At 44.4% G+C, this 16,886-nt stretch overlaps 1 protein-coding gene and 1 non-coding gene across 3 annotated transcripts in view; both read left to right on the top strand.

The window, feature by feature from the left end:
* Positions 1-207: 207 nt before the first annotated feature.
* Positions 208-16,886, top strand: part of PGM2 (phosphoglucomutase 2) — a 31,487-nt gene continuing 14,808 nt past the window's right edge. The window contains exons 1-7 of one of the 2 annotated variants that reach the window (XM_059673475.1): positions 228-365; positions 947-1,171; positions 5,508-5,675; positions 10,079-10,185; positions 13,527-13,611; positions 16,154-16,237; positions 16,367-16,560. In XM_059673475.1, coding sequence (XP_059529458.1) covers positions 5,589-5,675; positions 10,079-10,185; positions 13,527-13,611; positions 16,154-16,237; positions 16,367-16,560 — 557 coding nt within the window. In that variant the 5' untranslated portion in view covers positions 228-365; positions 947-1,171; positions 5,508-5,588. Of the gene's footprint in view, positions 366-946; positions 1,172-5,507; positions 5,676-10,078; positions 10,186-13,526; positions 13,612-16,153; positions 16,238-16,366; positions 16,561-16,886 lie in introns of both variants that reach the window. The other variant, XM_059673467.1, reaches the window with a different exon arrangement.
* On the top strand, positions 10,204-10,332 carry LOC132224889 (small Cajal body-specific RNA 4). The gene has a single exon (XR_009450756.1). It is a non-coding gene; the product is annotated as a small Cajal body-specific RNA 4 (non-coding RNA).

Raw genomic sequence — 16,886 nt, 5'->3', positions numbered from 1 at the left:
CCACACTTCTACCCCGCCCATTACCCCTAGAGGCGCGCGGATGAACTGCAAGGGGCGTGCTCACGGTCCAGCGCGTCATTGTCCTGCGGCCCCGCAGGCTCTACGGTGCCTGTCCCCGCCTCGCCTCCGCCCGCCCCGCCCCGCCTCCGCCTCTCCCCGCCCCTCCTCCGTTTCTCCCGGCCCCGCCTCCGCCCTCCCCACCCCGCCTCGGCCTCTCCGGGCCCTGCGGAAGGGCGAGATCGCAGCCTCCTGAACTCGGTAGTGGCAGCGAGGGGATGGCGGCACCCGCAGCTCCGGGCGGCAGTGGCCCCGGCACGGACAGCCTGCTGGACCAGGAGACAGCCCGATGGCTACGGTGGGACAAGGTGAGGGGCGCCAGGGGGCTGGGAGCGCCCGGGGGAGGTGCAGGGTCCTCTGCCTGCTCCCCAGGCGAGTGCCGGCGCCTGCGCTTCCTTCCTGGCCTCCCCTCCCGCGGGGAGACGGGCGGGCAGACTGCAGCGGCGGGGAGACCGCAGCGGCGGCCAGGCCTCCTCTGGTCCGGCCGGCATGTTGCACCTGCGGAGCTTGTCCGGGAAAGGCAGGCCCGGGACCAAACCAGCCAGCCGCCCGGCCGGGGCTGCCAGATCGGGAGTCAGGGGGAGAACGGGTGGGCCCGAACCCGCCCGGCCTCGGGGTCTTGTCTAACTGAGGACTGCACGCGTTCCGACCCTCCGCCCGCCGCTCGTCCTCTGCAGTGGGGTGTGCATCCCCCGCCACCCGGAATCGTTCCGTCCCGCCCGTGCCTTTGGCTCCTGGGAACTCTGCAGACCAGCCTTCCCATCCACATCTCCCAGCTGCTTAGTTGCAAACAGGGGTTGGGCCCGCCTGACTTCAGGCATCTTTCTTAGGTCTCTGATGGGAGGGAAGCCCTTGGACGCAGCACCCCTAGTTCTGTTCCCTCTCTTAGATGCTGGAGCAGAGAGGGAAGCCCGCGTCAGACATGCCTCCCTCCCTCTCTCCTCTACCTGGAGTCTCCACTTCCGACTTGTTGCTTCCTGCCGCCTACTGGTGTTCTTGGGATGCGCGCTGCTCACTTCTGCTGAACTTGTTTCTCACGCTGTCACTCATGTTCCGAATCCGAACTTAAATGTGGTGTCAAGGCAAGAAACATTCAAACCTGTGAAGAATTTTTGTGAGTTCCTTTGAGCCAAACTGTTAACAGTTGCCGGGATGCAAAATCTCAACGGATTGAGATAATGCTCGGAGAATGGCAGGCAGTTTTGCTCCTTATTTTATACATTGCAATCAAAAGAAGAGTAAGTGGGTTACATGAAATCCATTGGTGACAGACTAGGGAGGTGGGAGCTAGCAAATGGGAAACCTCTGGGATTGGAGAAAAAGAGCAATAATAGACACATATTTCTTTTACACAGGTGGGTACAGGATAGTTAACAGTCAGCAATTAATTCAGTAACAATGAAGGCATTTGTGGTCTCTGCAGAGCTGTGCCTGTGCTTTGAGGCGTCCGGAAAAATGAAAATTACTTTGATATTTCAAGGATATGTTATGGTAGATGCAAAAAGACAATAGACAGGCTTTATTAAGGTCAAGATTGACCTTTGTCAGGGAAGATACCAGCCTAGAACATGATTACCCACCATAAATTGCTTTTAGTTAAAAAGTTTTAATTTCAGACCATCCTACGTGGTTACTTTAGGTCTCTGAGTTTGTCAGGCCTCCACTCACGCAGGCCTCCCACGCAGAGCTGGTCTGGTGTAGTATGTGGCTCCTTTTAGGCCACAGTGGCTTATGTAGAGAGGCTTCCCTGGCTCCCGAGGGTAAATTATTTCTCCCTAATACTCTCCCTAAACCGACTGTTCTTTTCCTTCACGGCTCTTACTGGGATTGTTCAAACAAACAAACAAAACTTATTTGTAGGTTTATTTGTTTAATGTCTGTCTCCAGGGCTGACTTCAAAGGCATAAGGTCTGATGGGGTTTGCACAGAACCCCTTCCCCTAGAGGGCCCAGCACTTGGTTAAACACTCTGCTGTCCTGTCTGGAAATTCTTAAAAATTGTTGAAGGAGGGGTCCCGTTTTTCATTTTGCACTGGACGCCAACAAGTCATACAGCAGGGCCTGACAGTGCAGATGCAGAGTAGATACAGGTTTCCCCCGCTCTCCGAAAGTAGAGGTTTCCTGTGAAATCTTTGGTAAGCCCAAAGGCCGGAAAGCAAAGAAGCAATCACCATTAATTAATTTACATGGAAAATATTTTCAGCTTTCTCAGACCCCAAAAATAACGTAGCGAGTGATACCAAATAACACATAAAGCTTAAAATAGCCGTATATATAGTAAAAGCAGGAATGACATTGTAAATACACACCACGCTTTGTACACTTGTCAATCCAGTCAAGCAGCAGACTTTCCGTTTTATTCATTGAGGGAAGGACCTCTCTGCTAGTAGCAGAACTGATAGTAACGGCGGCAGCTTTCAGGGTTCTCTCTGCCTGCAGAGAGTATGAGTGGTGGACGCAGGCAAGGTCAGCACACACACACCGTGTCTTCATTTCATTCATCAGGGTCAAGACGCTTAATTATGTTCAGTTTTACGCTAAGCCTAACACACCCTATGAGCCCTTGGGCTTTTCTGATCCCTTAGGCCACATCTTGCTGAGGGATGTGCAGAATAAACCGAGATAAAGCACAGGTGCTCGCAGACACAGCCACAGCCCTGGCAGCCTGAGGCTGAGATGCTGATTGTAGTTCCTGGGAGGAGCTTGGCGGAGCCACTGTCGCTGCTGGGTGCCGCTGCCTCTGTAATGGCTGCTGCCAAACAAATGCTGACCACTGCTTTCACTTTTCACCTTTTTTCATAAAGGCGAAAATCCTCTTTGGATTTCCTTTTTTTTTCCAGTTAGCAAAAACAGGTACTAACAGGTCTTTTGTAACACACACTTTGGAAAAGCGGGGAGCACCTGCACCTAAAGTAGTTGCTAAGTAAATGGAGAAGATTGCACGTCTTGTCTGCAGGACCAGGCCTCCCTCTCCCTCTGCCCCTGGCCCCCGGACATGCAAGGCACATCCTGTTTCTGGATGCTATTGGCAACTGGGTGGTTTTCGTTTTCCTGGAAAGATAGCCTTGCAGTTCCTTAGGGCAGGAAAATGTTTCCATTTCTGATAACCCGCAGTTTGTAGAAATCTCTTAGCTGGTACTGAATTGTTCCACAAAACTTTCCCTTTGAAGAAATAAACAACTAATGTCCACCAAATGTTGTCACTGTATAGAGCAAGGGTGGGGAACGTCTGACCGCTGGGCCATATAAGGCCTGAGAAGTCATTTGGTCTGGCCCTGCCTAGGCATGAGGGATGAGGTCATTAAATGTCTGACCAAATAGAGCAGGCTAATTTTTAAGTTGAGAATTTTGTATGGCCCGTGAATGAGGTTATAAATATCCAAAGCCTTGGCAGGAAAAAAGTTCCCCACTCCTGGGAGAGAGGGTACCTCCCTGGGTAGAAGGGAGGGGACGTCCTTTTCATTTTCTAATTTCTGCCACTTCTGTTCTTTCCTCTTCCAGTTTCTTCTTTGGCTGGAGACAGGCAGCAAGAGGGGACTTCCTGCTAGCTGAAAGCATCGCAGCCCTCTGGTCTGAGCCCCCAAGGGCGGCAGGTCACCCTGCATTTCCACTCGGCCTTCACCCTGTTCTTCTAGCTGCTGTCAGCTTTGGTCACTCCCACGCTGATTCTCAGCTCTGTTGCCCTCTTGACTTTTCATTCTTATCTCTGGGCCACACTTGGTTTCTCTCAGGCTGTTGGTCTTTGATGGACTTGCAAGGCCGATTAGGATTTTCCGCATTGGTACTGAGACTCACCAGATTGGGTGTGGCCTTGAAGTTTCTGTTTTCTCATTGGCTTGGCAAATATTGATTGAGCCTCTCTTATATGCCATACCTGAGCCCTTCTTTGAGGCATCTGCCAATCTGATTGGTCAGACTGTGCTTTGTGATCCTTGGTTATTGCTTTTAGCCCAGTGGTTCTCAACCTTGGCTGCACATTAGAATCACCTGGGAATCTTTTTAAAATCCTGATTTCTGGGCCTCATCCTCCGGAAATTCTGTTTCTTTGTTATGGGGTGGGGCCACAACATTAGTAACAAAGAAACAGAATTTCCGGAGGAAGAGGCCCAGAAATCAGGATTTTAAAAAAGATTCCCAGGTGATTCTAATGTGCAGCCAAGGTTGAGAACCACTGTTTTAGCCCAAAAGGTGGGCTTTTATTGGATTCCTTGTGAATCTGGAATAATCTGGAAATGTGGGCTTAATTCCAAAAGACCAAGGGTTTATTGCAATAGCATTTCAAAGTTTAATTATGTGGCCACACCTTGCCTGCATGTTCATCTGGTGAGATGATGACTGTAAAATAGGAATAAAGTACTTTATTGTTCTTGTGAATTCTTAATTTAAAATGTCTGATATGGAATTAATGTGACTGTCACTTAACATTTTCTATAACTATTGTACAAAGAGAACAGGGCAGTGTAAGATGAACTGAACTGCTTCATGTGAATGTCTGTTTGAAGCAGTGGATGTAATAGAAAAAGCACAAAATCCATGCTTATCATGCAGTTTAAGCAAGTCTATTAATCTCTGAGGTGTCTCCATCTGTAAAATGGAGGTTTTGTTATTTGTCTGCTTCTTGAAGTCATTACAAGATTCAAATTTGACCAGGTATGTGAAATCATTGTACAAGTTATAACACTGCAAAAATAAGGCTTTGATTTAAATTGTATAATCTTTCACTCTCTGGAAAAATTTGAAGACATTAGGGAAGAAAATGAACATTTGATTACAACTCAGTGTCAGGCACAGAAAGATGTTTTATATTAATTTAATGAATTTGATGTAAACCACCTCAATTCATTTTGTAAGGAACATTCTAGACTGTTTGCCCAAGTGAATGGACTTGGTACGTGGTGGTGTGCCTAATATTCCATTCTGGGTGTTTGACCCCAAAACCTATAAGTTCATTCCATTTTTCCCAAATTGCTTGCTGTGGTAGGAAAGAAATAATACTTATACTATAAAGGGAAAGACTAAATACTATATATTTCTATTCTAAAACTAAATATATATTTTTTTGTTAATCACAATATCACTCTTAATTCAAAAAAACTTGCTTTATAGTTCCACAGCATTAAAATATTAAAAAGCCTATATATGATATACTAGAGGCCCAGTGCACGAAATTTGTGCACGGGTAGGGTCCCTAGCGGCTGCTGGCTGGGGCCTTCCTTCATCCCGCGCCACCCCCTGGTGGTCAGTGCACACCATAGCGAACGATCGAACTCCTGGTTAGTCAAACTCCCAAGGGGACACTTTGCATATGAGGCATATATATATATATATATATATATATATATATACATATATTCCTCCCCCAGGGTAGAATTGTTGTGGGTTTTTTTTATATTTCAGACTTTTTGTTGTTATTCCCCTGGCCATATTGGTGTATACATTTGTGTTTTGCAGAATCCTTTAACTTTGGAGTCAGTGAAACAACTAATTGCAGAAGGCAATAAAGAAGAACTACAGAAATGTTTCGGGGCTCGCATGGAGTTCGGGACAGCTGGCCTCCGAGCCGCTATGGGAGCCGGATTCGCTCGTATGAACGACTTGACCATCATCCAGACTACACAGGTACCACATTTTTATACGTTTTAGTTATTCTTACCATACCCCCGGTGTTAAAAGGTAAACTGAGGCATAATAAAAATTTTTAAGTCTATCTGAGCAAAAATCTATTTCATTTGGGGAGTACGAAACTACTGGAAATGGTTAGACGCCTCCACTGACAGGAGCTAGGAGACAGGCTTATTGAGAAGAGGCAGAAGCAGAGCAAGGAAATGAAAAGATTGGCTAAAGCTCAAGCGATTACCTTATTTGGGAAAGCCTCGGTGGCTATTTGTGGTTGATTGTCCTCAGGTTTTGATTTATTTTGTTTGTTTGTTTGTTTTTGACAGACAACTGTTTAGTTTTTATTTCATGATCATAAACTTAACTTTGTAATCCAGCTAGATGGGGAAGGGGGAAGGAAACCCCATTCCTTCTGTAGCTCAGGTTTTGATTTGTTTACTTGAGTCATTTACAAGCTCGCCTTTCAGTTTGCTTCCTTAGGCTACTAAGGCCCTACAGCCACCTCAGTCCAACAGCCTCCTTATTTGAGCAACGTAACCCCAGGCGCCCTTTGTAAACCAAGTGTAACTTGTTTTAATTACACACAGGTCTTGTGGGTTTGTCTAGGCACAAGGAATCACACTTTCACTCCATAAAGCAAGGCTCGCGCAGTTGGTTGAAACAGTGCTTGTTTCAAAACTCATGCAGCTATTTCTTCGCTCACTCATTTAGCAGAGATTTATTGAGTGCCTACTGTGTGCCAGACATTGGGACTATGATAATGATTAGAACAGACTCATGGATCTTCCATTCCAGTGCAAATTCACCCCCTAAGCCGACTGACTTTCATGGCCTCCTAATTTTTGCAAGCATTGGAAAGCTTTTGGAACTGCCAGAATCACCCGGAGCCAATTGTATTTAGGTGGAATGTACAGTACGGGTGGAAATTATTGCCGAGTTCCCTTGCCTTCATCTGTGAATTTTGCTGCCAGAGGAATAGACCCAACTTTTAGGAAGAGAGATGAAGCCTTTGACAAAACAGAAGAGCTCTTTATGAGGGAAATGAAGGAGAACCGATTCTTCTGTCTCCTCAATTACTTAGACTTGAAGGTCACTTAGAATGAAGGTCACTTTAATTCTGAGGAAGAAAAGCCTGGAAAAAATTGACTACGGTGACTGTGTGTACCTTACATGTACCTCCCAGCATAAAAGGCAGTTGGACACATTGTAGCAAAACCCTAAGAAGACAAGTGACTAGGGTTGTAGAACAAATCGCCCAAAACAGTGATTTTAAACAGTTTATTTTGCTCACGGATCTGCAATGTGAGTGGAGCTCAGTGGGGACAGCTGATCTCTGCTACCCAGGCGTCACCTGGGCCAGCTGGAGGCCTGGAATCACCTGAGAGCTCCCTCCCTCACAGGTCTGCCATTCTTGCTGGCTCTTGGCTGAGATCTTAGCTGGGGCTGGACCACTACCTGTGGCCTGAGCTTCCTTACAGCATGAGGCTTGGGATAGCATCCAGACCGTGTGTGCCAGGGGGAGGCTGTACTGACTCTTATGACCTCGCCTTGAAAGTCACCCCACATCACTTACTCCCACCATGTTGTGTTTGTTAAAAGGAAGTCTTATAAGGCTGCTCATGCTGAAGGAGAGGGTACGTAGCCACCCAAGTCTCATTGGAGGAACATCAGTGTCACATGAGAGAAGCATGTGGGATGGTGTAGCTATCTTTGGAAAATTCAATTGGTCACACCTCCAATTAGGCCTAATGGTAGGGGATTCTATGAGCTTCTCATTGAACATAGAGTCTTTCTTCCTGCATTCATCCCCATCTAGTTTCTAGGAATTATGCAGTCTAGCCTCAGAAAAGTCTTAGGATTTATCTCATACCTCCTCTTCCCTAGAAGAATTGGTCTCTCCTGCGATAGCTAAGAAGCCCACAACACTAAGATGCAAGCATAGCCCTTAAAGGTCATCCTATCTAATAATAGACAAACATGGTAATTGACCATACCTTCGCTATGCCTCCCATTGGCTAATCAGCACAATATGCAAATTAACCACCAACAAAGATGGCAGCTAATTTGCATACTGCGGGTAGGGTGGGGCAGCGCCATCCAGGCCTGCTATCTGTGACCCGGGGCGGTGGGGGTCCTGTGTGTGACCCGACCCGGGGTGGCCGGGCGGGGCAGCAAAGGCTTGAAGGCGGCTCCGGCCGGAACGAAGGCCTGGGTCCCGGGTGCCGGAGGAAAACTGGTGCCGGCAGCCAGGGGAAGGGAAAGCCTATTGCACGAATCTTTTTGTGCAACAGGCCTCTAGTCTCTTACAATCAGCGACCCCTTGGGATAATATCCCCACAGTCCCCACCACTCCGAAGCGGTCACCCAGCCTCCACTGGAACACTTACAACAGGAGACAAGGGTGTTAAGAGTTGAGACAACATTAGGAACGGTTTCCAAATTAGAGGACAAGGATTCCCAGGACACACACCACAGGCTTCCACTCCCAGCCCTGGTGGGTGACCTGGCGGAATGTGCTGGCTTTCCCTGTGGCCTCCGCACCCTGCCTGCTGGTCTCTGGTGTGGACTCTCCTCATGGTGCCCTCACATTCATCTGGTTGGATTTCAGAAGCATATATATGTGAGTCGGGAACACCCAATGGGAAACAGGACAGACTGGAGGGAAATTTTTGTATTTTTTGCTTCACTCATTGAGGTTGTAATTTCTGCTTAGGTTACTTAACTGAGCCGTGAGACAGGAATGATGGGGAACTCACGGTCTTCGGAAACAGCCATTCTGTCTTTGGAGAACGGTTGTCATTAAAGGATGGTTTCATTATTTTGAGTCAAAAATCTGTCTTTCTGTAGCTTTTTCATATTGGTCACAGTTTGGACCTTTTGAAGCCAGACAAAGTTTTTTTCTTGTGTCCCAGGGTAACATTTCAATTCTGAAACCTCCTTCATCCCACACCGAGTCTTTTCTTAGCCGTGCTCTCAGGTCCTCAGTCTCAGCAGGCTCCAGAGTCTCTGAGCAATTTGGAGATGTGAGGATTTGGGGCCAAAGCTTTTTGCCCCCTTGGACTTTAGGATCACAACATAGCAGTTGACCAGGGACAGGGAGAGAGGGTGCTGTCCTGTTGTAAGCTTTAGAATGTGAGCATCAGTTCTTTCTGGGGAACCCACAAAACCAACACACATGTGTCCTTCTTCCTTTGTATCACTCAACCTCAGGCTATATGCCCAACACAGTGTTTTTGTCCAGGAAAAACTAAAGGCGTTCTAGATGGGCACTGCTCTGGCAAAAAGCTGGGAATATCCTCCCTACCAAAAATGACTTCCTTCGGCCGAAGTGAAATAAGTGATATGAACCATCGTTATTACCCGATCAACCTTTGTTCTCTGATAAAACCTGATTTGTCCAATATTCTAAACCTGTTGAATTCAAAGGTCACTGTTTTGTGATCTTTCGTATCTCAGATTGAAGTGATGTTATTGCACCCACTGGGATACAGGAATTGTGTGTTTTATCATTTCCAGGCAAGTGTACTAGCCCACGTACCTGCATACTTTTTATTTGTATAATTGGCTGTGTCATGTATTTGGACTGATAGGGCCTCCTTAAGACCTCTACCTAATTAAAAACAATATCATAAACAAACACGTTTAGATTAGTCATTTGTCAAATCTTATCAAATGTATTGAGTTCCTTTGACCTGCTGCTGGTACAGAGCAGGCAGAAATATCAGAAACACTCCCCTGTCCCCAGGCACTTGGAAATAAACGCAAAAGAAGGAATGTAGGCTTTAAAGGAAAATAACAATAAAAACAGTGCTTCTAACAGCTGCACGTAGTGCTTTCTTGGTGTTAGATTCTCAGCACTTGGCATATTTTAACTCATTTAACCTTTACAACAGCCTGTTGAGATAGGTACTATTCTTATTCTTGTTTCACAGAAAAGAAAACTGAGGCACGAAGAGATTAAGGAACTTGTCATTTGCTTGCAGGTGGCAGAGTGGAGTCCAAACGCATAGATGCTGTGTGCTTTTAACCCCGCACTGAACACCTCTAACCAGGCCTGGGGAGCAAATCCAGGCTCTGCTACTCTTGTCCCTGGGCAAGTCACTGAGCATCTCTGAGTCTTAGTTTTCCCATCTGAAAAATGGGACTTCTTGGCAGAGTTGATCTAGGGTTAGTGATATTAGATATTAAGTGTCAGCATACTACCTGACACATATACTAGTAGATCAACAGTAAATAAAGCTTTTGTTTTCCCCTTGTTCAGTTTGTTTAATTACTGAGGGAGTTCTCCCTTCTCTGCTACAATGCTCTCTTGTGGAAACAGAGAAAAATTGATTGACCAATTTATCATACACATATGATGTGTTAAAACATATATACTTTTTTAATCCATGGGGTATTTTTTTTAGGGATTTTGCAGATACCTGGAAAAACAATTCAGTGACCTTAAGCAAAGAGGTGTCGTGATCAGCTTTGATGCTCGAGCTCACCCAGCAAGTGGAAGCAGCAGCAAAAGGTATATAAAGCTGTTTATGCTGGAGGACTAAGAAGGCTGAGTCTGATGAAGCAAGACTCTGCTGATACAATCCTCCTAAAATAAAGGGTTGGAGAGAGCAGCCCGTATTGGAGATTATCACAGGGTTGACTGTACTACCCAACATTTTACAAACAAAAACCAAAAACAAACAAAAAAGATATTTGTGAAAGTATTTCTTTGTAGTGATTCTGTGGTTTTATTTTTAATCATCATTTCAATCGCTTGCCTTTAAAAAACATTTGTCAGCTATATTGTGTAACTACAAAAATGATGGGTAAATTCTGTTTGCAAACTTTTAAGAATTCTGGTTTTATGTTTGGGTTAAGAAAATGAAATTATTTTGACAATTTAGAATTTAATACCTGTCTAAATGACTGAATGTTTTTTAAGTGGCAACCTTATTTCTCCTTCTCACTTTCTTATTATTATGTAATGTTTTCTTCTACTACTCATAAGCTTCATGATCTTTCATTCTTGCATGCCCATTTCAAGCTTTATTCTTATAACATTCACAGACCAATGGGAGTCTCTGTTATGTAACTATAGGAAGGTAATGATGATGATGGTGATGATGGTGGTGATGGTCATGATGATGATTGTGATGGTGGTGATGATGATGGTAGTAGTGATGACAGGACAGCAATTATTTGAGTGCTGGATGTGAGCTAGGCACTTAGGTATTACTCATTTAATCCTCACAACAACCTTTAAGGCATGTACTTTTATCTCTAAAGGGCAAATAGTAAACATCTTATACCTTGTGGGTTGTACACTCTCTTTCACATCTACCGATTCTGCCATGTAGCACAAAAAGAGCCATGGGCAGCACATAACTGAATGGGCATGCCAGTGTTCCAGTAAAACCCTATTTACAAAATGAGCTGTAATTGCCAATCCCTGCTCTTAATCATGCAATGTGACCTTTTTTTTTTTTTTAACTTAAATACTTCCTCTATTATGAATTTGTTAGTCACTTCAGAGTATAAGGATTAGTTTCTTGGGTTAGAAGAACACACAAATATTTAATATTAATGAAATTCTCATGAACTCTACAGTGCTGTTTGAGGTCAGAGTCCTAATCTTTGCCTTTCAGGAACTTGTAGCCTAAGAGAGAAGCATTAATGGGAACAAATGTGTGGCTGTGAGGAAGGGAACATGGTTAGGGCCAAGGACTAGATGACATCAGTCTTCAGATTGAACTCAGGGTGACTTACAGTTTTTGATCTTCAATTGCAGGCTCAAAAAAGTGATTTTTCCCCCCAACAAAGCAAGAGAGAAGTTGTAGCTCTCAGGGACAGATGTACATGGATTACATTTTCAAGGGAGTGATGTTGTGCCAACCAGAATAGCAGTTTGTCACTTTTCAGTTCATGAGCTTGCCGTTAGAATTAGATCATACGCATGCTTTACTGACCCCAGGGGCAGGTCAGATCCCCCAGCCAGAGCAGGTACAGTATGTGTGGCCAGTTCTGCTTATTTGGCTTCTCAGGTTTCTTCATTTCAGGCTGACTACCCTGTTTCTGGTTGACACATCCTTTAGATATGTTAGCATTGTCAGTTAAAGTACAGGTATTTCTTGCTCTGGCCTTGGAGCCACATTATTTCCAAGAAGTAACCGATGTTATTAATTCTACTTAAGTTTATGGTTCAGGTTTCAGAGTGGGATGGGATGGGATGGGATGGGATGGGATGGAATGGAGCTCAGGGCTATCACCTACAACATGCAAGCATTTAGAGATTGTAGCCTCAATATTAAACATGGGAAAGCACTCATGATCAGTCAATGGAATCTTCTTAACGAGTTGGGTACTATGGTAGTCTCAGAATTTTACCCAAGGAAATGTTTATTCATTCTTTAATCTTTCAACTTTAAATATTGGGTGGGGAACATGTGCTACAACTGTTAAGCATATGCATAACACATTGAATTTTTTTGTGCACATTTATAACTTAATTCATATATATATATATATATATATATATATAATCATATATGCAGGGTGGGGCAAAAGTAGGTTTACAGTGGTTCGTTTGGAAAAGAATGCAACAATTAATAAATAATAATACAAGAATAAACTCTGTGTTTCACATACAACGGTAAACCTACTTTTGTTCGCTCTGTGTGTTGAGTGTCTGCTTTGCCAACTTTAAGAAGGTGCCTTTAAAATCAGTCTGAATGTTTCATGAGATTGCAAGTGACTTCCTTGCCATTCATTCTAGGAAATACAGTTTAGATTTAACTCAGATTTTTATTAAACTTGTTTTTGATGAATTTTTCTATTTTTATGACTCTCTCCTATGAAGAGACTTTTTTTTTCTGTCAAAATCATTCTGTATTACTCTTGATCTTAGGAATTTTCACTGTTAAAAAAGTGCAGAGATCTCTTGTGCCCCGCCAGCTCCCGGGATTTGGGAAGAGAATGAATGATCGGGTTAATTCTGTAATGTATAATGTTGTTCACTGGAAGTAAAATGCTCATTTAATGTGGTAGAGTATTTTACTCCAAGCATGAATAGAGACTTGATGCCCTGTGTCCTACCATAAGCCAGTAGCTGTAGAAGTTAAGAAAAATGTCAGTGACATTTAAGTCTTTTAAGGGCTGAATGAAGTTAAGATATGTATATGCCATATACATATATGTCACAAACATATATATGACACACATACGATAACATGTTATCAAATGCTAGTCTGCATGGTCTATACTGGATTGCAATAGCTCTCCATTAGGGTTTCTCAGTCGCTGCACTATTGACATGCGACTTCATGCTGGGCCAGATGATTCTGTTGTGGGGGACTGCCCTGCAGCGTGTTCAGTGGCGTCCCTTACTTATACACACTAACTCCCAGTAGAACCTTACTTATATACACTAACTCCCAGTAGAACCTTACTTATACACACTAACTCCCAGTAGAACCTTACTCCTACCCCCAGTGACGATCAAAAATGTCCTCAGACGTTTCAAAATCCCCCTGGGGGCAGAACTTCTCTTGGCCAAGAACCACTGAGATAGACCAGGAGTGGAAATACTGGGTGTAGGCCTGGCTCAGCTGCCACGTGTCTGTTGGACATGGGACACGTTATCTGGCCTTTCTCAGCTTCCGTCCCATTTCTGTGAAACGGGTATACAAATAAAATGAGGTGACTCCCAAGGTTCCTCCCGCTTTAGTATTCTCTGCCAATGGAAGTATATTAAGGTTTTCCTCACTCTGGCTGCTATGCTCAATCTAGAGAAGTGGCCAGGCATTCATTTCCTTCTTCACTGTCACTCACCGTCCTGACCACTCCTCTCCTTTCTCCCCCATCTCACGTTTCCAGATTTGCCCGCCTTGCTGCAACCACGTTTATCACTCAGGGGATTCCTGTGTACCTGTTTTCTGATATAACCCCAACCCCTTTTGTGGTAAGTAGCTAGTTCATTTTATAATTTCCTGTCACAGGGTTGGGGATGGGACATGGATGAATTTTACAGGCTTTGGTGCTATCGGGAATCAGGTATTTGATGACAGGAGAACATCTGGCATTTATGGGGTGTCCTTTCTTTGCTCCAGGAATGTTTCTCCCGCATCCTAGTAATATGTCTCTGATGTTCAACTTTTGATTTTTCAGAACTGATATTTTTAAGTGCAGTTTTCCTTTTTCTTGTATTCAAAAGATATTTTCGCTTGTTAGCAAAATGTCTTTGGTGTGTGTGTGTTTGTTTTTTTCATTTAGCCTGTAGTTGCTTTTCCCAGCTATTACAGTTAGAAAAGCTCTCATATCTAAATCTTCTAAATCTGAATTCACCTCCAGCTACGTCTTACCATGAATATTTTTGAAAAGTTGGTGCTCCGGTTTTTATGCAAACGTACATTCTAAATATTATTCATGGCCAGTACAGAAAGCATGCTTGGCATGTTTTAGTAAGATTTTTATTAAATACTTAATGTAGCAGAATCTAAAGAAAAGGACCATAGGGACTGTGGCAGCTGTTGTTTTTAAGTAGATAGAACTCTTATGAGCGGAGCCAGATGCTAAGAATATATTTTTTTAGAAATTAAGCCAAAAACATGATCTGAATACATTACTTACATTAAGTAGAAATGAACGTGTATGGATATAGGAGAAGTAATGCCCGTTGGTTTGTATTAGCTGTCTCTAGCGCACTGACAGGTAGATGCAGCACCTTCGAGATTATAATAACCCAGGGGACACTCAATGTCACATTCAAATATGGTTCAGGTTACTGTTTGATGGGAAAATTGGAATGTTTTTGAGCATCCTTGGTTTTCTGTACTATGTAAGTGTTTATAGCAATTGTTATTATTACTATTATTATTATTAGTCCTCACCCGAGGATATGTTTTTTCCATTGATTTTTAGAGAGAATGGGAGGGAGAAAGGAAGTGGGGAGATAGAGAGTGAGAAACATCGATGTGAGAGAGACACATCCCTTGGTTGCCTCCCACATGCTCCCTGACCAAAGTGGAGGTAACCTGCAAACCAGCTACATGTCCTTGACCCAGGAACCAAAACTGTGGGCCAATGCTCTAACCATTGAGCAAACCGGCCAGGGCAATAGCAATTATTTTTATATCAGACATGGATTCAATGAGTGTCTCGCGGTCACTTCCCACTCCATGGAGTGGTTCTCCCTTTACTTTGCTCCAGGACACATGGCGGATGTGAGATAACCCCTAAGGGGACTAATAGCCACTTAATGGGAGGGTGGAGGGACATGCGGTTAGATCTGGGTGGCCTGTGCTTGGTAAATCCCTTGTGCGGCCACAGCGGGGACAAGCCCCTTTCCCCATTTTGAGAAGTAGTCTTGTAAAGATAGGAGTAGTCTTGTAAAGTAGAAATACAAGAGAGGGAGCTTTTTTCCTGGAGCGAAGATAAGTGAACAAGATATAATTTTTTCCTTAAAAGCAAGTAGGGGAAAGAAGAGAAGAGAAAGCAGTGAGAGGAAATAAACTGGATCTGTACGCTTCTGTCCCAAGAAGGAGGCTTGGATGTGAGGGCGATCTGGCTGCGACATCTGTCACCCCATTGATCGCCAGGGTTGATTCGGCTGATCTGGCTGGCTAGGCGGGTGTCCCCCTCCTCCCTCACCGATCCATGTGCGTCCCTCCCGAAGCTGCGCGCTCGGTCGAAGAGGACGACCTTCCCCCCCGAGGAGAGGACCGGTCTTCGGTCAAGGGTATACGAGTAGCTGCGCTCCCCTGCTAGAACCTCCAAACAAGCTCTCAAGGTCCAAGAAGGAGGCTTAAAAGAATGCGAAATGGAAGATTAGACCATGTTATGGTTTGGGGAGTTTTCTAGTTCTACCAGGTAGAAGACAACGAGAAGAAGGCGCCTAGGAAAGTGTTCTCCTTCTTAGGGCACATGTCCCAGAACTTTGAGCAGTGAGTTAGTTCCAAGGGTAATAAGAGTATACTGCTTGGGTGTGGCACGAAAATACTGAATGACAGGTTATGATATTTATATATTATGTTTATTAAAAGGGAATGACTTGATACAAACAATATACCTAGAATAGACATTTTACGTATACCTAACGTGTGTGTTTAAAACTGCTCTTGTTCCATCAGCATGGATGGAACTGGAGAGCATTATGCTAAGCGAAATAAGTCAGTTGAAGAAAGATAAATACCACATGATCTCACTCATATGTGGGATATAATGATCAACATAATTTGATGAACAAGAGTAGATCCAAAGACAAATGGTGAGGCCAGGGGCGGGGGGGGGGGGGGGCGGTTTAGAGAGCAACCAAAGGACTTGTATGCATGCATATTAGCATAACCAATGAACACAGACACTGAGGCAGTGGGGGCTTGCCTCGGGTGGGAATGGCTGGGTTGGGGGGTCAATTGGGGAAAAAGGAGACACATGTAAAACTTTAGACAATGAAAAAAAAGATGATATATTATAAAAAACAAAACTGTTGTTTCCTGCCGTGACAGCCCTACACAGTGCTGCATTTGAAACTTTGTGCTGGGATCATGATAACTGCCTCCCACAACCCGAAGCAAGACGATGGTTATAAGGTACTTTTATTTTTCTGTCCACACGTATGTCCTTCTCGGCGAACCCTAACCCTTCACAGTTTGGGAGCACGGGGAATGGATGCGTTTCCATTAACCGCATCCTGTCTGGATGTGTTCCTGCGTTCTCAGGTCTACTGGGCTAACGGAGCTCAGATCACCCACCCGCACGACAAGGGGATTTCTCAAGCTATTGAAGAGAACCTGGAGCCGTGGCCCCAAGCTTGGGATGACTCCTTACTTAACGGCAGTCCGCTCCTTCACGACCCAAGTGCTTCCATCAGTAAGGACTACTATGAAGACCTTAGAAAATACTGTTTTCACAGGTAAATGGATTGCACACTCACCTCAGGTGAGTTCAGTTAGAGTGATTCAGCCAGGCTCTCTCACCTCACCTGGTACATAAACGGTAGCTGCGTCTGATTTTAGAGGCTGTAGACTGGGGTTTGGTAACATTCCTTAAAAAGGCGGATAGTGAATATTTTTGGCTTTGCGAGCCATGTAGACTGTCACACCTGCCCAGCTCTGCTGTCATGGGAAAGCAGCCATAGATGATATGTAAGTGAATGAGCGCAAACCTAGCTGTGTTCCAAAAAAAAAGTTTGTTTACAAAAGCAGCCCTAGCTGGTTTGGCTCAGTGGCAGGTGGGTGG

This window comes from Myotis daubentonii, chromosome 1 (genome assembly GCF_963259705.1).
Source record: "Myotis daubentonii chromosome 1, mMyoDau2.1, whole genome shotgun sequence".
Classification (NCBI taxonomy): Eukaryota; Metazoa; Chordata; class Mammalia; order Chiroptera; family Vespertilionidae; genus Myotis; species Myotis daubentonii.
The sequence above is the reverse complement of the archived record's forward strand: the minus strand, read 5'-3'. Positions and strand labels throughout refer to the sequence as shown.